Genomic DNA, 20299 nt, shown 5'->3' on the forward strand with positions numbered 1-20299 from the left:
AAATGGAGGTGCACGTAGCACGATAGAGCAAATTTGTCCTGTTAGAGAAGGCTCAGGTACAGATTCTGTGCTATAAAGGCCAAAAAGCAACTCTGTTCTCCCACAACACTCTTAGGCATGTCACTATTTTAACTCTTAGAAAACTGGCTGGCTCACAACAAAATAACAATAGATCTTCCCAAACCATCTCTGTGAGTGTGATAATCTAATTCAAACAACGAAAAGCAATTAGTCTGTAAAGAACTTAAAATAGACAAAGCTACTTTTCATTTTTTTTTTAAGTAGCTATTTCTAGCTCATTAGGCACAGAAAAATCCTTTACACTCAGCTTTTTGACTGTACTCCATCAATTCAGCCCAATCAACAGATTTTCTCAATCTAGAAACAAAGCAAAATGAAACAAGGGAAATTAAATAGTGAGTAGATCAGTCATCTCTGCTCAGCTTTTGAGGCTGCTATAAATGTTTTTTTTCAGTTATGACATGCTGAAAACAATGAGCCACCTGAAAACTATGGCTGTGATTTTAACAGCTGCATTATTTTCAAGAAAATTGAAATTCCTGTTTTTAAAATACAACTTTATCCGACTCTTTTGTATGTATTTTCAGGCCTAATTTGCTGTTCTGCTCAGAATTGGGGAAAAATGTTTCATTAATTGGTTAAAAAAGAGACACTCCTCCCATTATTGATCCATCCTGGTATGCAGAGGAATAGCCTGGCACATTATAGTCAGCAAAAAAGACTAAAACACCTGCTCCCAGTCATACCACAATATTTATTTCAGAAGCTGTTATATATTATTTTATATAAAATATATGCTCCCACAGGCCTGGGGGTAGTTTAAAATATTTCATTGTTATGGCTATTCTGCCACATGTCTTTTTCAAAAAGGCCAAGCAGTGCTAAAGACTGGACTTTCTGAGCAGGCAGGACTGATGGAATATATTACCCCACATTTTTATGGCAAGGGATGGATTTTCCTTGTCACAGGCAAAGTATGCTTTCTGCATGGCTGGAGATAGTGGCAGATTTTTGTAATTAATGTTTGAATCTATTATTTATGAGTGCATTCCCTGATGTCTGAATCCGAGGGCAAACCCTGCTGTGCTTGATGTGGTCTCTCACAAGAGGGCTTGAAAGGGCCTCCACCTTAAGAGTGGAGAGACCTGAGACTTTCTGCCTGACTGACTGCTCCTGCCTGTCAGGCAAGGACAAGCATTCAGGGACTAAAGATTTCCCTGTTCTCAATGTCCTTGCCCCAAACATAATTTTCTAAGGAGAATCGTGTTAGCTCACTGCTAGTTCCCAAACTTGCAGATGTTAACAGAAGACCTTGTTGTTAAGGCAGGCCCTTTTGACACCAGGAGCAGCCTAAGGCTGAATTTCTGACAAGCTGCTCAACCGGCACGTCATGCTTAGGGTGACAGGCACGTTCAGCCAAGAAAAGTGAAAACCACTCTGGAGTTGTTCCACTTCGTCCAAGACAGACCCACCAACAACATCAGTTGGTGCTGCTGACAGGACTGGAAAATCTATCGATGCAGTCACTCAGAAGGCAGCTCTTTTTCATCCTGAATAATTATGAGAGTCAGGCATACATTAAGCACATGGCAAATAATCTACATTTTCTTTGGACAGAAGACTTTTAAATTTCCAACAAATTTACAAATTATTTTGTGCTGCAAGCATTTAAAAAGTGTTTTCAGGTAGCATACCTAATGCCACAGTGTTTATATTTAAAAAGTCTTTCTGTAATTTTTTTAAATTTCTGTTCTCATTGTGTTTTCTACAGCAGAGCAATAGTTATATCTCTCTGCATCTGAGATATTCTGGTGTTTTACCATCACTGAAGAACTGCTTGAAGATGGTAATATGTGGCTTTTAAGCACAGCATTCAAAAACACTAATGCATGTGTGACACTGAATGTGACTGATACAAAACAGTGAGCTATGGAAATGATGTAGTAGTTTTGCACAACCAACGGAAAGGTCAAAGTGCTTACAAAAATACTTATTACCCTACCCATGCTACCAAGTATCTTATTCTTTAATTGCCATTAAAATGACTGTAAATATAAAAAGTGAAGGGATTGTTTAACAGAAATAAACTGGAGCAGTTGAAGATTAACTTATTTTTCATAGGAAATACAAAACTTTCTTCCCAACCTTAAGAATTAGACACAGTCTTGTCCACCAATGGATATTTTTTGCAGTCCTGGAGTAGGCAGCTCAATCTGCAGAATGCTGTTTCCTATAAACAAGCAGACTGGCTCTGCATATAAATGCATGTTGACATTCAAGGTCATTTGGACTCTTCCATTCAGATTTCAGAAAAGGTATTGCAAAGGTATTTCAGAAAGGAATTGCAGTTTTCCATAGGCTTTATATGTTACAAGTGACTGAATACACTGACCTTTCTGAAGCAACTTCTGGAAAATACACAAGGAGCTTCACCCATCTGCAGTGGTCTTTATTCAAGGTTTGCAACAAAGCTCAATACTTTTTTTTATCTCTAAAGGCATTTTTAAAAATCAATTTATGAATGATGATTTAATGTAATAAATCATTTGTGATACTTGTTTTTGGGGAGGGTGACTGAAGAGGCATGGACCTGCTGGGTTACTAAAACAGTGTTTTGCTGTTCATGTACTTTCTATTGTGCTAAATGATAAACTGTACCTATGATCAGAAAATAAATTCACTTTTCTTAAAACCAGCTTTCAATTCTGTTGTCCTGTAGTCAATAAAAATTGCTGAAAAGTACAAAGAGAAGAGAACCAAGCAATTATAGAGATAAAGATGAGCTGTTTCTGACAGGTAACATTATAAGTCACAGAAGCTATACGATTTCCTATCCAAATAGCTGGTTGCCATTAGTCTTTTCCTTAGGGTAAAGTACTCCATTTAGAATCACTCTTTTGATGAAAAATTATCTTAACAAAACTATTAATTCAGGAAACAGAGTTTGTTCTTTCCTAGTGACTGTCTTTCCACTGGCTTCAATGACCCTGAAATTAAAGGGCTCAGAGACTGTTTACACTTGTATTCAGCTATGGGGCATTAAATTACCCTGCACAGGTCTTAGCTCAGAGTTCTCAGTTGCATGTCATAGATAGTATTCAAGCAGAGTCCATCCATATACTAGTGTGTAGCTTTATTCATAGAAAGAGTTTGATATCAAGTACTTCTAAATGTCAAAGCGTCTTAGATAAATCTAAGAATACTTACAGATATTCCTGTCCAAGAAGGTCAAGTAGGTCTAAAATGTTAGGTCTTTTTGGTACCTAAAGGATATTTGTTTGTTTCCCTTCCTTGTTTCAAGAGTTCAATTGCTTTTCATTGCCAGTGCAGTTGTAATGGTATGAAGACAAAGCTGAAATATTTCGCATGTTGAGCTATTGGACTGTGAGCAGGAGTCAAACTATCACATTAGAATCTGGCTGCTCCTGCTCCAGGCTTGTAGTGTAGCAATTCAGAGGTAAACCTGCCTCATGCTAATTAGACATCCCTCATTCATTCTCTTCTTCAGTCTGTTATATCTTTGTAGTAAGCTCAATCTTGTCACCTAAATTCAGAACAACACATAATGACTGGTGCTAATCATTTATACTGCTGTTAAGGTCATTGGTCAGGAATATGTGCATAGCAAAAGACAGTTATTGCTGTGTTCAAAATATTTAATGGTTATGGACATAAGCAATTGGAAATTACTATTTTGAAGGCTTCTGTCCCCAAGACATTTAATAAACCAGAATAGAAACTTACGTTACTCAAACAAGACTGAATTAAACAAATGTGAACAAACCTTCAGAAACTTGTGTAAAATAAACACATTTATTAACAAAATGTTAGACAAATAGAATGCAATTCTGTCATCTTTGTTCGCTGTTTGCCTTTTGCAGTCCTGAAAACAATGATATGTTTAATTAAATACAGTACTTCAAAGATTTATAAAGATTGCCCATTTGCTAAGTTCAAGTGCTTATTTAGAGAGGACTCGGGTTTTTTCTTTAATTCCCCATCCTTAGCATCAGGAATGTTTTACAGACAGGTAAAATTGCTACATACTTGAACTAAAGTTTTAACACTTAAGTAAAATATGAAGACTACTTCAAAAGTCTTTGACCATTTTATTAACAAATATGTTTTTATTAATATGTAGTGGCATAAGATTAAATTCAAAAATCATTAAGTAAAATATATGCTTCTGCAGATATAATATGATAAAAAAATTGTATTACTAAAAATCCCTCAAAATGTTATCTTCTCTGTACTTTCATTATTCTTTCAGCATGGTGCTTATTCACTTTATTTCATCTGTAAGGCTTCTACCTTCACCTCTGTGTCACTTAAGAATCCATTAAAAATTTATTAATTCCTTTAAAACATGCAAAACAATACAGCTTCCAGGAAGAAGAGCCACATAGCCAAAGAGCCACAGAACTCACTGCAAGAATATTGATAAATAAAACATCAGTTAATTACAGTTTAAGGCTAAATCCTTGGCTGGTGGAAATAGGCAGTCACTATCTGCAGCAGAGATCCAAGTCATGGCAAGTTGCTTTGTCTCTCCATAAAGCAGAACATTGTCTAGCTCAATAGTATTTCATTATAATTCTTACACATCACTAGGAAAGTTACATTTTCAATGACAGTATGTTGATTTTGAGTCCACACCAATTATATACATTTGAAAGTAGATTTCTCTGAACAGTTAAAAGAAGCCTTGGTTCAAATTATTGCATAATATGAATTCAAAAAATCACAAAAGTGCATATATGTATGTATGTATGTATATATACACGCAGAAGGAAGCCACACTGCCACTTGCAGTGCAGCCAGCTACCACTATAAGGCATTTATTGCTGTAGATACAGGCCTGTGCTGGGTCACAGGGTATATTTACATGAATGTAAACTTTGTCCCTTGGTTCGAGAGACCCCCTGAGAGGTCTTCATATTAGGGAAGGGCGTAAGGCCTGGAACTGCCTGGCAGTGGCACTTTATTTTAGAACTGGCCTCACTGAAATTGCAGAATAAAGGTTTTATAGCAAAAATGTTCTGCACCAAACTGGTAACTAAGTTAGTATATCAGCTTTATGGACTTTAAAAGAGCAGATATTGAATGATTTTTTTTTCCATTTTCCTCTAAGTTAATTTGGCAGAAACAATATCACATTTCCTTCCCATTAGCTTCTGGAATTCTGAAGTGGCCAAACTTAGAATGGCAACTGAACACACTGAAAGGCAACAACACTAGGAGTAAAATGTTTACTTCCAGCTCCTAGAAATCCATCTCAATGACATTTCTTCAGCAAGTGAAGAGTTATATTTTTAACTGCAAGCATGGTCTCTGTGCAGGTTGGTTTGATCAGCATTTCAGGAAGCAAAAATCCAAAATGGCCAGTGTCACGCAGCTCAAATGCAAATGCATATGGGATGCCATTTTTGTAAGCCCAGTCCATAGAGCTGCCAGAACTCACATCTGAAAGAGGAAATTCAGAGAAAGCATTAAAAATGTTAAATGCAGATCATGCTGAAATCACCAGAGGGTTCTTGTGGCATTTTGTCTCTGGGACTCTGAGTATTCTTGCAACTCCAGCTGTTGCTTGCCCTGATCGTGAACACCCTTCAGAGAATAGCATGAACACTCAGCACCTGGTGAAATGTGCTCAGCACAATATGTATTAGTCCCTTCATTTTCACAGGAAAAAATTATTATAACTGTTTTATGTCAAGCAAAACTTTAATAAAAGTGAATATCTAGAACAAAGCCTCAAACTGTTCCCATCTCCATCTGAACACAGCTTTCTTTCCACAAAGATCTCCCAGCTGGACTGGAGAGTTCAGCTGCTCCTAGCTTTAAATTGGGTTTTTTAGGTAATTCATTTGCAGTGAGAAGGAGGAAAGTTGGTAAAGTAATCTGCCATCTTCTCTTTAAAATGCTTTTAAAATAATTTTCATTTGTCTTACTTTCTCACCATTTCTCCACAGCATGTGAGCATTTGCATAGGTGATGTCTAATATTAAAAAACCTTCCTGAGGAAGTGTGCTGCTTATGTTTTTGTTGTCTCCATATGTTGATTATCCAAGACACACTTTTTTATATCGATAAATCTCTCATATGCTGTAATCTGTGCAATTCTGGCATCAATTCCCACAGCTTTTCCTTTGACACAGTGACTGACTGCAGTGTAATGAGCACAAGATGATGACTATGCTGTGAGATGGAAGCCCATGATAAGTGGAACTGTAGCTAAAACACAGCAATGGCAGAGGAGATGCAGGAGGTTACTTGAGAAAAGTCTTTAGCTTTTCACTTTTCTCAATGTCTGTTATCATTAGCCACAGCATTCAGACCTCAAGTTTTCAGTAAAGAAAAAAAAGTGTCTTGTTAAAACCTGTTGAACTTCTTTTTGTTTTACCTCTGTACAGAAAGCTTGCCTGATATATGCTGTTACAACTTAGTAGTGCATTTGCAGTATCTGATAAAGATATGGTTTTTAAGACCTTAGTTTTTATTTTTTAAAAAACCCACAGTTCTATATGATATGAATATATTATTTGCTGGCTTTTGACTCTCAAGTGCATTTTAATCTCTTTTATTGCATCAGTTGAGTTAATCTTACTGCAATCAACTGACTGAATCAGTTGCAAAACTTTCTTTTGCCTTCCTCACAACCCAAAACCAGAACAAAGTTCACTTTAAATATTGTTTGCATTCTTTGCTATAATAAGGGTTTTCTCTTTCTTACTGTAGGAAGGTCAAAGTCACAAACCTGCAGAGGGAACTTACACAAAGTGCTGGATGCAGGGCCATATCTGTATCTTACACCATAGGCTGACTGGAGAGCATTAACAGCATTATAGGCTGCTGATTCCTGGGGAGAAGAAAAAAAATCAAATACATAAATTAGATTTTTAATTAAATACTGTATTGTGATTGGAACCTGAGTCAATGGATCATTGACCTGTGGCACAATGCTGTGTTCCACAAGTCTTGTGGCAGCTAAGTTAAAATGATTGTAAAGGACAAATGCATTATTTATTTTTAATGACAGCAATTCCCTGGAAAACTTGTTTTTGTATTATATAAAAGAGCTCACTGCACCATGAATGATCAGATGTTAAATGTTTGTAATTATAGGTATGTATGTCAATTTAGCAACACAACAAATTTAGATGACATGTAAGACCATGAGATGAAATAATCTCTTTTTTATGCCATTTAAAAGTCATGCATGCATTTTCTGAACATGAATTTCCCAGTTCACTAAACCTTGTCTCTGCTGGGCTTGTGAAGGAGAAATGATGTCTTGTTGGCACTCACAGTGGTTCAGTGAGCAGAGTGGGAACAAGGAAGGAGACAAGTTCCACTCCTGAATCTCTGATCAGCGTGTAAATGTTCACTGCTGGTCTAACTTTCTCTGGGGCCTGATGATGTAGTCTAGAGAGCTCTTTTTGCACTATTTCAGAAATGTGATTTCAGTCCTGTAGAGGTAAAATCAGTGCCTATATTGCAGCAGCTTGCAGCTGAAAGGCTGTTTAGGAGGTTCATGGTTTGTCCTGTGAAACTGTGTGCAAAAGGCCTGGCCCATGGAAAATTCTGAGTCACATATGGATAGTGCATCGAAACACACAGAAAGGAAAAGGAATATTACCCCAAAGAAAAGGATATTGGCAAATATACAGTGAAGGCTGGGAAAACACAGTCATCTCTCTGTAGAGAACAGGAAATTATTATCTTTGGAGCTAGAAGCTCTGGACTTTGAACCCTGCATGAAGCTGCAATAGTTGTTTTAGTTTTATTTCCTTGAACAAGTTTGATTGGTTTATGTGAGTTTTCATGAACTCAGTCCTTACCTTGTTATTCACCAGGCACTAATTGAATACACTGGAGAAGGATTACCCTCTAATTGCCTTCTATTGATTATGTTTCTCCTAATCTTCCACTAGTTTGCCCTTGTCAGGAGTTGGGATTCTGACTTAATCCTTGGCCTGACCCATGCAGGCTTTCTCTGTCCAAGTAGAGAAGCCAGAGTAAACTGCTTTAAATGTCATTCCAGAAACAAAAATAAGTTCATTTTCACTTCCTGATGTGCAGGTAGGGCTTTGATGAGTTTATTTTACACAGTAACTCCTCTTAGCAAATGAAAGAGAACATTTTTATTCCATTACAAACATTTGTGAGGCAAAAGCAGAGTTTTTGGTTTTTTAGTAGAAGGACGATGGTGCTGGAGACTCTGCCCTTTTCAGCTTGACTTCTTTCCACCTCCACTGGAGAGTGTGTGGAGGCAAGGACTGCTTAACTCAGTGTTGCTGAAACTTCAGCAGGGCTGGGATGTGGTTGCCAGCCAGTGTAAGGGGCAACCTCTGACTCACCCTAACACCAAAGATGAGAAGGACCTGTCCTGTGCGAGAGGATGGAAGTGCTGTCACTTGGCACTCTTCCTCCAGATGCCTTGACTTCTGAGTTGTGACACACAAGACCCATGATGGGGTTGGAGTTGCTGGACCCTGTGAGGGTGGTGGGGTGGCAGTGTGAGGTCACCATGGTGGCTGTGGCTGCACAGGGCCTGGGAAGGGGAACTCCAGCTGCAGCCAGGAGCTGTTGTCTGGTGCCTGCACTGTCCCAATTACGAGACTCTGCTGCTCAACCAAAATCTGCAAGCAGCTGTGCTTACCATCCCAGGGTCTTGGTGAGGTGCTGGGATGGCCTGACAAGAGGCCTGATGCCAAGGGAGCAGGAGACAGGGCTCAGTTGGGAGAGCTGAGAAAGCTGGAGATCAAAGTCCTGATAAATGCACCATGGCAAGTAGAACATAGCCACAAATGAGAAGACTCCCTGTGCATGAGTTACTCATTGTACAGCAATGAGACAACAGATAATCCTGTTGAAATCTTTCAAAGAAATAGTTTGGCAATGCACATTTAAAATCAGCACAACATTAATGGGTTCTGTGCACAGGCAGAAGCTATCTGGAGGTCAGACCAGGGGCATCCCAAGTCCAAGTTCATCCTGGGCATCCCTGGGCACTGTGAACTTTAAGCTCTTAGCCTTGAAGAATGCAGTTGGCTTCCACTGTTAGACCCATGTGGCCCAACAAGGGACATTTCTCAACTGCATCATACTGTGCAGGTTGGATCCTGAATAAATCCAGGCAACCAGTCTTTGAACACCCTCAAGGAGAAAATGCCACATAAAATTACCAGATTTTTGCAGAGATGTACACAAACTCAGTCATGCCATATAAGTTCACTGCAAACACTAAGGCAAATGACAGTACAGAAAGAAAAAGGATGAAAATCAGGTGAAATTTAAAACTCTTGAGATGAATGTGTGTTTCTGCTGGTGTTTTTTTCAATCTAAGAGAGTACTTTCATTTTAAGCATCTTAAAAGAGCAGATTTCAGGAGAGTGCTAATAAGAGAGTTGTGCCTAAATTAGAACAGAATATGCATGTTGTGATCAGTACACAGCTCTCCAGTTTCAAAGCAGCTCTGAATAATTGAACACTTTAATTGAAATGGTAACTGACAGCTCACTAGAATGATCTGACCCAGACAGAAACAGCCTTTCTTCTGCTCAAAATTAATCATAGCCCACTGTTAGCACCAAAAGCTATTTATCTGCTATGCATGTGGGGTCTTACTGTTTTCCACTGCACACCGCCCACATAGACCAGCAATACTTGTTCCATCAGTGGCAGGAAACAGAGATCTATCACTTTCCAGCTCATTGCAATTTCCAAGAGAACTGGAGAATCCAAAAGCTCAGCCTAAGTCATCACTTTTGGGACTTAAAAACCATATATTTGTGAGCCACCAGGTGATGGAGCCTTTGGCTGTAGGCAAGTATTAAAACACACAAATAAATAAGCAACAAGTATTCCTTAATTTTCACTATGATCCCTATAATGAGCTTTATAAATTACAGGAAATTACTTCAGTTTCCTATTTCAGCCTCTCTCTTGTTTTTGACCAACCACAATGAAAAGAGGTACAAAGTTCAAATACTGACAAGATATTTAGAATTGGTATTTGGTTTTCATTTGTCCATGGGGAAATTGTTTAAAATAGTGTCATTTTTCGTTCTTTTAGGTCTGTGCTCCAATCCCTCTGATGAGAAGCCTGATCTAAGGTCTTGCAAACCTCAGGAGCACCTTCTAAACATCAAAAATTAGGATCCTTTGGTCTAAAAGCAGTGGGTGGAAAGGCAGAATGTGTACGAGCTGAGGGGCAGTTATGTCCCATCTCAGAATGGAATTATCCCTTAAGCAACAAGAACAACAAAATATACAGGTGTGCATGAAAACTCCCAGATAAATCTTCCTTCTCATTACAATGAATTTCCCATCTATAGCATCTGCTATTGCCTTGTATTACTCTGGACCTTTTAGTCAGGCACCCAATAATCATATACTTGCAGAGAAGCTGCTTATTCTTCTTAACACTACATCTTCACCTTCTTCTCTGTTGTTTGTTCCTAAAAAAAAAAATACTTGCACCTGCTTAGCTTCAAAGGAATGAGAACCTCTGATTTTAAATTCCCAGTCTGTTTTTTTGCTAACTAAATAGTCATCAATTTACTTGGGAAATTCCTTTCTCCTTGTCATTACCCAAAAGAATGTGAAGGTAGAATAAAAAAAAATAAAAATCATAAATTTACCCACTGTCATTACAGGGTTTGGTGATCAGTCCCCACAAGTCTCATATTTTTAGCTCCTCTGGCTGCTTAGTTAACTTCTAATTTTCTCTGTTTCACAGGAAAGGCATCAGACAGAAGAATGTTTAATAGCTACTGAAATTCAGTGTCTCAACAGAAATAAACCTACAAAGAGAGTTTAGTTTGTGGAGTCCTGGCTGCTCAGCCTCCTGAGGGAACAGTTGAGTGAAACTTGAGTGAAGCCCCAGGGACTGACAACATCACTCATTCTGCACAGGATAAATCTAAGGTGCAGCTAAGCTCCTTTGGAGAAAACTAGCTTAAACCAGCAAGTTAAAATCATTGCAACTTTCAAGGTCAAAATGGGAGATAAATGGAATATGAAAATTTTACTCAGGACTCAGGGTGAAAGAAAGAGGCTTGGAACTGGTGGGTGCAATGTGGGTCTGTGAGCAGGAGCAAACAGAGAGCAAAGTTTAGCCATGTGTCCCTCAGAGAATAAGACATAAAGGGGGGTTGATGAACAGGAGGTTGGCTAAAACAGACCTCAGACTGCAAGCAGAGGGAATAGCTCTGCATTTGGATGAGCATGGAATACATGAAATGTACTCATCTGTGAATCAAGAGGCTTACATCAAAAAGTCTACTATTTTAAATTTATTTTTCTAATATAGAGATATGATATATTATATAGAGATATAATATATTTCTAATATATTTTTCTAATATGGTTTTAATTACCTGCTTGTCTGAAAGAGTTAAAAACACTGTGTCTGACTTGAATGATACATAGAGCAATTGAAGCTCTAATTTTGATGAAATCTAAGAGATTCCTCCTTGAACTGATAAATATAAAGAGTTTCAATTTTATTTTGTTCATAAAATTGAAGATGATCTTCTTTGTGCTCCTAGTGTTTAAGTTCTGAGCATGAAGCGACAGAATTTCAGCTAGATGCCCAAGGACCTAACTACGTAATTCCCATTACTGTTAATTAAATAAAATTATAATAACTATAATTAAAATTAGGGATTTATCCTAGAAAGTAATTTAAAGGGGCTGATGGATGAAAGGCATGATACCATTTTAATCAAATCACCACTGATTCATGGTGAGTGAAGGTTATATAACCAGAAATGTGATTGCAAGTGGATCCAGAATAAATACTGCTCAATATTATATATGTCCAAAGTACTGAAGAATTGAGTCTCCTTTCAAGACAAAATGTGGCAAAAATATACAGAGGAGCCCATTTTCCAAGCTTTAATGTACTTACCACACAGTTGAAGTTTGGAATGGTTGCATATTTGTAGGAGTAAGGGTACAGCAGCATCTGTGCATAGGCATGGAAGGACAAATAGGCTTTTATTTGTTTCCGGTGTTTGCGGAGAAAGTGAGCAACAGCCTTGACTTCAGGCTCAGACTCGGGGAAAGGACCACAGTAAGTGTCATCACATGGGTGCAGTGAAGCTCCTTCATCTAGAGGTTGAAAGAGAAAGTTGGTGGTGAACAATCACAGAGAAATTCCAAGGGTCAGCTTCTGGCTGCTCAGCCTCTTTTGGCCCATGTGCAAAGGCGTGAAAAGCAATAAACAAATTAAATTGCTTTCTTGTGCCTGATGGGCATGAGCCTGGGGGACCTCAGTGCAGCAATCTGCTTGTTCATCTCATCGGCACACCAAGCTCCCAGTGAGCCAACTACAGGTGATTCTCCCCAGAGGATACATCCTTTCCAAATGGAAAGGAGAACCTGACTTCATTGCATTTTCTTCCTGGCTTTTCACATCAGCACTGCAGTATTAAAACTATTGATGGGTCTCAGTTGGTCTATTTGAAATCAGAGAGCTATACCTCTTTCATTAGTCACTCCCAGGACAGCTTTTAATATATTACCTATGATAGTGGTGGTTACAATGATAGGTAGACAACCTCAACAGGGATTATCTTAAATACGTGATAATAGCTCCTGACTACTGCCCATTTTCACCCATGCAAACCTAAAAAAAAAAAAAGAAAAAGAAGCCACATGAGATGACTGCTCAGTAAGCTAAAAAATAGAAATCACCTCAGTTTAATCACCTCAGTTTGCACAGGGCCTAACTTTACTTCAAGTCTTGGGCAGGGGTTCACTTTTGAGGATATCTTTGTGTCAGCCTGCTCAGGTGGCAGCAAGCTGCACAAGAGTAGCCTACCTATATTATGCCATGAGGTACTGAAAGATGAAACTTAGGAAAGGAGATGTGGTGGTGGCTCCTTTATAATTTAGCAATTCTGGATCTAAGCCATTGTCTCATTTACAGCTTAGGGCCTGGGCCTAAAAGAACAATATTTATGCAAATCTACTCTGCTCTTTTATCTGCTGCAATTTCAAAATACCACACGTTTTACATTGACCTGCAGAATAATAATAGTTTGCTTGCAAACTTCCCTGGAGCCATCAGTGACTTACAACAACAGTGTTTTATTAGCTTTCCTTTGTATAGTAAGTGCTGCCACCTCCAATTAATATGAAAAGAGCTGTGTGTGAGAAGGCATAATGCTATCAACTGAAACAGGGTTATGCAATCAACCTAATGCCAAAAAAAGAGAGAAAGAAATGGAAGAATTTCATGCTGCAGTTTAATTTGTAAGATGAAAATTGAGGCTACCATTCAATGGCCACAGGTTGGGATTTCAACGGTATTAGTGCTTGGATTGTAGTGGATATGGAAGGGTCATAGAGAGGGCAGATGGTCTTCTCCATGCAGAACAGATGGCCACCAAGTCATCCAAATCCCAAGAGCACTCTGCCTCGATTTCTTATCAGGTAATATAGCTGCAGGAGAGCTACTGAACAGTCTCCAGAGCCTTTGCCTTTTCTTCTTCTTTTTTTTTTTTTTTTTTTTTTTTTTTTTTTTTTTTTAATGGGTACTTCATCTCCTGTTTCAGTGTTGTATAGTAAATCATGGCAATGGATAACACTGTTAATAAACAGTGGATCACTACAAGCTAATGATAAAGTGACCAACGGTAAAATATGGCTCAGTTTAGAGACTTCCAGGGAAGGAAAAAGCCTCTCTAAACTATGGTGAGCCATGTACCATCCCAGAGGTAGTTAATTCTTTACCTTAGGTGAAGTTAGCTGGTGATAAAAAGAGGTTTCCATGTTGGCCTTGGATAATGTAAGGGTATGCTCGATTTTCATACTGGAAGTTCTTTAAGTAACTCAAGAATGAAAACAGAGTTGGACATTTCTAAGTTACAGTCATGAGATGCAAAAGAAAATGTGTAAAATGTTACCATGCTGCCTTGTTTTTGTACCTGATAGCATACCAGGGGAGGACAAGGATCCTCTAACATCCATCATGAGACCCAATGAACAGAGGAAATGTGTGCCAAGAATGATAAAACCAGTGCTCTGGTATAGAAGAAAGACTAAGAGGATGAATGAGCTGGAGCATGGTTTTCAAACTTCCTTGCACCCACTTCTGCCAGTATGGGATATTGTCCTCAATGAGCAGTAGGGTGCATGGGAAATTGGGATGTGCTGGAAATTTTAACTCCTACTATTGCGCTCTTGGGGATTTGGATGCAACCACTTTAACTAGATTTGGCCTATTACTTAAATTAATTCTAAGTACCTGATTATTTCCTTTAAAGTTGCTATTATTTCATTATCATTAAACCATTGTACTAGTTATTGCACATATATGTGCATTGCAAGGAGCATTTCTACCCAGAGTTCGTGCTGCCAGTATTCCTGTGGGTCTGTGTGTAATTTGTGTGCACTCTTTGAGCACAGGTTGGTGCAACATGAAATCTAGCAGTGCTATGGCCTTTGGCTTGGTCCCTAGAGAGTCATAAAGCTTACATCAAAGTCCTACACTAGAAAGGAAGAGGAAAGCAGATGGGATGCTGTGTTATCAGCACTGACTAGCTCACTGCTAACATTTGGTGGCTTTGCTGAGGCCAGAGTCTGCCACTGCACACCTGCCTGGAAGCCCCACTGTGAAGTTCAAGCCTGTCTGAAAACTCTTAAAGTGCAACTGAACTGAATGGAAAGGTTTTTACAAGCATGTGCAGTTTTAAATGTTAAACTCTCCATTATTACACAAGCCTCAAAGTGTGATATGATCCAGATTCTTCTCTGACTCATCTAATATCAGGTATTAATGGGAATGCCAGGTGACTGGTTAGGGTCATCTGAGTACCAGTCAGCTCAGTTCATGAAAGACCTTTTTAGTCTCCATTAAAACAGACAATTATACAGACTTGGAGGTCCAAAGCAGGAAGCTGAGCATGTGCTTTTTGGGATGAGAAGCAGACTTGAAAGAATTTTTATTTTTTAAACTTGAGGTGGGGACCAGTCTTTCATGTCAGTGCTGGGGAGAAATGCAACAAGTAGGGGATTACAGCACACAACACATGTGAGTATTGTCACAGTTTCCCTAAGCCTAGAAAAAATACTTTTTTTGTATGAAAACTAAGCAAATATTTTTAGGACTGAATAAAAAAATGTGTTTTGATACAGTGACTAGGGAGCAGGAAGAGGGAGGAGGAACCAAAGAAAAATTAGAATTAGAAAGAAAAAGCACTCTGTATTAATTTTGCACTGATAGGTACCTAACATCTCTCAACACATTATAAGAGAACTGATCATTCCAGTTATACCAGTAGCTGTTTTCTGAACAGTAAATGGGTGTCCTCAAAAAATACCTTGTGGCTTAGGCACTTAAGTAAACAATGGTGACAGTGATGCAGGACTCGTTCATTTTTATGTTATTTTTGCAGCATAAATTGCCTTAAAGATTGTGATAGCAGCCCTGGGCCTGTCTTCTGTAAAGAGGGTTTCTCAGGCTTTCTGTAAATGCTTCTATCTTAGTCCTCTCCTTAGAGCAGGAAGAATTGAAAACAATTTGAAGCAAATTTCACAGGTCCATACTGGATTGGATGTATGTATCTGTCCACACTCACTTTTATCTTTACAATTTTCAAAGCCCTACTTCAAAAATCCAGCTGCTTCAAGCCAGAGTGTACAGTGCTCACCCCTACTGCAAGAGTATTGTGGAAACATCTAGAGGAAGAGGGATGGGCTGAAGGCTGGGCCCTTGCACTACACAAACAAGTTTCTTGTCTTTACAAGCTTGTAATATAAATAAGGAAGGTGGGCTAATGCTGGCGGAGGCAACAGCTGCACAGAGAGCTAAAGGAAGTGCCTTAAGGTGGGACAGCAGGTCAGCAGGTTTATATTGCTGTATTTAAGTGCTCTTTCTTCCTTACACTAGAACCTTTAGGGGCTGCTTACCTCTGTGTGAATTGCACAATCTTTAGGTAAGATTTAAGAAAATACCAATTTTTCTTGGTGTATCCATTCTAAATCTTCTGGCAGTTATTTCATTACCGCTGCGTTCTCTATGCAAAATTCAGGCAATTTTTATGAAGTACTTACAGAACTGCTGGGAGTTTAAAATTGTATCTTCATGCATTTAGAAGCACCTTCTTTCTTTATTAACTCACTGATAATAATGGCCTTAAGGACACTGAGGCCAGCAAAGTCAGTCTGACATTTCCAAAGTTAAATAATTTCAGAGAAATGGCAAATTGACTAAAATGAAGGTGAAATGTTTCCTGAAGCTACAGTTAAAAATTAAGATTTACAGGTAAATCTTGAAAAGTCATGGTTCATTCTCAATGCTATGCTTCAAATTATTTATATGATTGCCAAAATACAGAATAGCTGTATGTGTGATTTTAAAAAAATTGCCACATTCTCCATGGCAAGTTTTTACTGATTATAAGGTCTATTTTTCCAAGTTTGATAACTTTTATTTTTTCAGAAGTTAGTGGGAAGATTTGAGCCTTGGCTTACGGCTTTATGGGAAAAAAAAATCTTCAGCTTCAACTATGGAAAAGAGAACACTTCACAACAGATGTGATCTAACCTACCTGGATAATTACCTCTGCTGAATAAGTAAATACAGGGTAATCTGAACTGGGGGACCAAAGCATCTCCATACTTACCACACCATTTCACTTTCCAGTTGCGATTAGCATCAACACCATGGCAGTGAAACCTCATGTTCTTTGATCTTGTTTTTCTCCAAAATCGATCCTAGCATAAGTTACAAAATATTTAAATAGTATCATTACTCTATTTTGGCAAAAATCTATTTGTACACATAACAAATCAACCCTGGTAAACATATTCAGTATTCTGTTTTAAATGGAATCATTTATTTCCAAGGCACAAAGTGATGGACCAGATTTATGCAGAGTCACTTTTGAATAATGTAATAACTATTTGATCTTGTCTGAATAATTTTTCAAATAATATTACTGCCATTACTTACATTTGTCCAGCTGAAATGATATCCATCCACATTAAATACAGGCATGATATAGAAATACAGCTGAGTTAGCATCTTTTTCATGTCAGGATCAGTCTGGTATGTCTGAAGAGCCTAAAGCAGAAAAGCCAAAGAAAATAATTTCCATAATAAAAATAATTTCCCCATTAAGTATTGTGATGGTCTGTGACAGTCACGAGGCATTTGGCAGTACAGAGGTCTGTTTTCATGGCAGCACATCCTTCCAGCTGTGCCCAAAAGGCTGACATTTTCCTGTAAATGTGATTCAGACAGTGTGTGAACATGTGAAAAAGGTGTTCTAAAGACTCTATTCTCTCTGCTTCTCAGTTGCTTTCAATACTCAAGAAAATGCAACTCATATTACAAAGAAGAAAATGCATGCGAAGTTTTTCTTGAGCTAAGACCTGAAAGTCAGTGGAATAGATTCTTAGTTGAAGAAATGAGTTTAGCTCCTGTAAGACAGTGCAGCCCTGTTGTTTCCACTAGGTGATTTGATAAGGTCTTGAAGCATTTAAGGCTCAGATTAACAACACAGCTTTTGTTTGTGCTCAAAGTCGCTTACTGTATGCACAATTATCAATAGATGCAGTTTATTCCCTTACAATTTAGACACCTCTCTATTTTTGGAGAATCTTTAGAAGTCTAGGTAGGGAAAATCTTTTGGTTTTTTATCCATTTTGCATCTTAGAAAAATGCAGCAAAACCAGAGGCTACTCAGCAGTTCTATTTGCTAGGGCCAGAGATACTCCTTTACCAGTTCCAGGAAGCTTATACTCCACATTCTCTTGCAAATACTGTCCTTTGACATAGCTGGGCATCAAATCTGCATCCTTCAAAGTTTAATTCTTGATTTTATAAGGAATCCAGTGCTTCATGTAGCAGGTGGAAAGCATATCACACTGATGCTGGGTTCAGAGGGATGCCAGAACCTGGCTCCTCTCCTCCTGCTACTGTGATTACAGCCTTCTGCTCTGCAGTATTTCTGGCCCTTCAGATCTGAAGAGTAGCATGTGTTTGGGGAGCAAAGGGAAACACTTGCTCTGAAATAAACTAAGCTAAATGCTTTTCAATTGACAAATGCTTGGGAGCAGTGTGAAGTACAGGAATTCAATACTTCTGGGCTCCTGACGATGCAGCTGTTTGAATTACTGAAGCTGCCATGGGAGCTGATGGATGCTTTGTGTGGAATATCTGTAAGAAATAACCATATATTTGGACAAGTCTGGGGCTGAAATTTACTCATGGAGGACTATGACTTTTTTTTTCTTTACTGAGGGGATTAGTGGGACTTGTAAATACTTCTTCTATGTGGTTCATTAACCGTCCCTCTGTCGTGCAGCGCTTTCTCCTTGCTCAGCTTCATCTCACCCTCCCAAAGTGCTCTGCAGGTGCAAGTCCTTCAGCCCCACTGTCAGATCCAAAGCAGCACATATCCTTGTGAAAAGCCAAGTCACTCAGTGATATTCCACACCCAGCTCCTCTGCTCCAGCCAGGCAAGAGGGGGGGACAGTGAGAAACACAAGGCAAGGCAAAGCATAGAATGAAATGACACAGGGTGGTGTGGAGCACTGCACCTTAGGGTCAGATCCTGAAAGAGATCTTGTTTGGAGGGGAGAACAGAATGACGGTGTGCTTTTGAAGGGAATCTTGATGGGCTGCCCAGGAGAAAGCCCCAGCCAATGAGGAGGTCATGGTCTCTGGTCCATTTGCCCGAAATTCAAAAAAAATTCATAGCTGGTCTTGCATTTAAATTAGATTTACTTGTATTAAAAAGTCATATCAAGTACTCAGATAGGTTTGGATAAAAAAATTTGTGTTAAGGGAACTGCAAAAAAATTAGTTTTGTCAAAACATTGATTTCTCAAATCAATGGTTACTCAAAAACAATGACCATGAAAATAAGGACTGTGTGTTATTGCTATTTCACATGCAGGTGACATGTATCGAAGTAAACAGGGCTACTGTGTGCATTAGACTGGCCCTGCACTTAAATCTGGACAGGATTAAGAGCCTATGTGGTGAGTATGGATGTTAAACTGGTAAAATTGTTCTTACAGCTGGAAACAGAACCAATCCATGCTCCAAAATGTGGGTTAAAGAAAATGAACATTATTATCTTGGTTATTTCAGAAGTAGTAGTAGGGAGAAGTAGTTTAGCTGAGAAGGAAATAAAGCATCACACACCACTTCCTTGATTTTTCATTGCTTTTCTATTTTTAGACAGCATTAGCAAATTAAGCTCAGGTTGTGTACCCATGGTTGGTATTTACATGCCCGTGATGAGGAAATTGGTATATGTGTTTGTATCTGTATTTTGTGTGCTGTCAGTTACATTGGTAATTATGCATTTTGTTACACTGGGCTATATGCTATGTTTTAAACTGCAATGCTGTAAGACTAAACTTTTTAAAACAGTTTTAAAATCATCTCCTTAAAATAACTACAGATAATTAATTAATGTAAGGTAATACACTGCTTAAAATTGCATGAATTAATTTTGCATATTTTTCAGAAGCTTTCCAAATTTGCAAAAAGTGGCATAATGAAAATATTTGAATTAAGACTTTTTAATATACAATATGTTTTAAATCCCGTGAACAATATATTTTCCTTGCTAGGTGAAAGCACCACTATTTGGAAACCTAAACAAAATATAGGCAGTAAAATGTCAAGTTTTATAGTGACTTTGTGTTATTTTAATGCCTGTTGTTATTGACAAAATACTAGAAGAGACTTTGGAAAGCATTATAGTCCCAGTAATAATCCTCAAAATTGAAAGTATTAGCGTTGGTTTAGAGCCAAATATGTCATTCAATTCAGTTCTTTAAAGAATATATGGGATTTAAAAACAACTTTGTTACCCTTTTGGAGTAGTATTTCATTAAAAATAAAGTGGATCTAGAGTGGCTTTCTTTGAAAGCAAGCAGATAGTGTGAGATCATATTCACTCTTTCTGCTGAAAAGACTTCATCTTTCATACTGCTTTTATCTGGTATTTTTATTTGATGTATGTAATCAGGCAGCACAGCCAGTGTAATCTTTGGCAATGAGCCTCACAGTTCCCAAGGTGTGTCCTTGCTAGAGCAAAGCCCACAACTTGCTTTTTGTGACGTGACTCTCGAGTCCTCCCAACAGGGGTCATGGGAGCCCCCTCCCCACCCTCCCTGGCCGTGCTGAAAGGATTTCTCTCCACTATGACACGAGCAAGGTGAATAGGAACCATTAGTGAATTAACTGCATTGTGGTTGGCAGAGAGCTCTCAGAATATGGGTTGGTTCTGCTTCCCCATCG

At 38.4% G+C, this 20299-nt stretch overlaps 1 protein-coding gene across 2 annotated transcripts in view; it reads right to left on the reverse strand.

The window, feature by feature from the left end:
• Window positions 1–3312: 3312 nt before the first annotated feature.
• Window positions 3313–20299, reverse strand: part of CPA6 (carboxypeptidase A6) — an 83158-nt gene continuing 66171 nt past the window's right edge. The window contains exons 7-11 of one of the 2 annotated variants that reach the window (XM_074552004.1): window positions 16991–17101; window positions 16662–16752; window positions 11939–12141; window positions 6796–6880; window positions 3313–5484 (exon numbers count right to left, since the gene is read on the reverse strand). In XM_074552004.1, coding sequence (XP_074408105.1) covers window positions 5297–5484; window positions 6796–6880; window positions 11939–12141; window positions 16662–16752; window positions 16991–17101 — 678 coding nt within the window. In that variant the 3' untranslated portion in view covers window positions 3313–5296. The remainder of the gene's footprint in view (window positions 5485–6795; window positions 6881–11938; window positions 12142–16661; window positions 16753–16990; window positions 17102–20299) is intronic. The other variant, XM_074552011.1, reaches the window with a different exon arrangement.

Source organism: Zonotrichia albicollis, chromosome 1 (genome assembly GCF_047830755.1).
Source record: "Zonotrichia albicollis isolate bZonAlb1 chromosome 1, bZonAlb1.hap1, whole genome shotgun sequence".
NCBI lineage: Eukaryota > Metazoa > Chordata > Aves > Passeriformes > Passerellidae > Zonotrichia > Zonotrichia albicollis.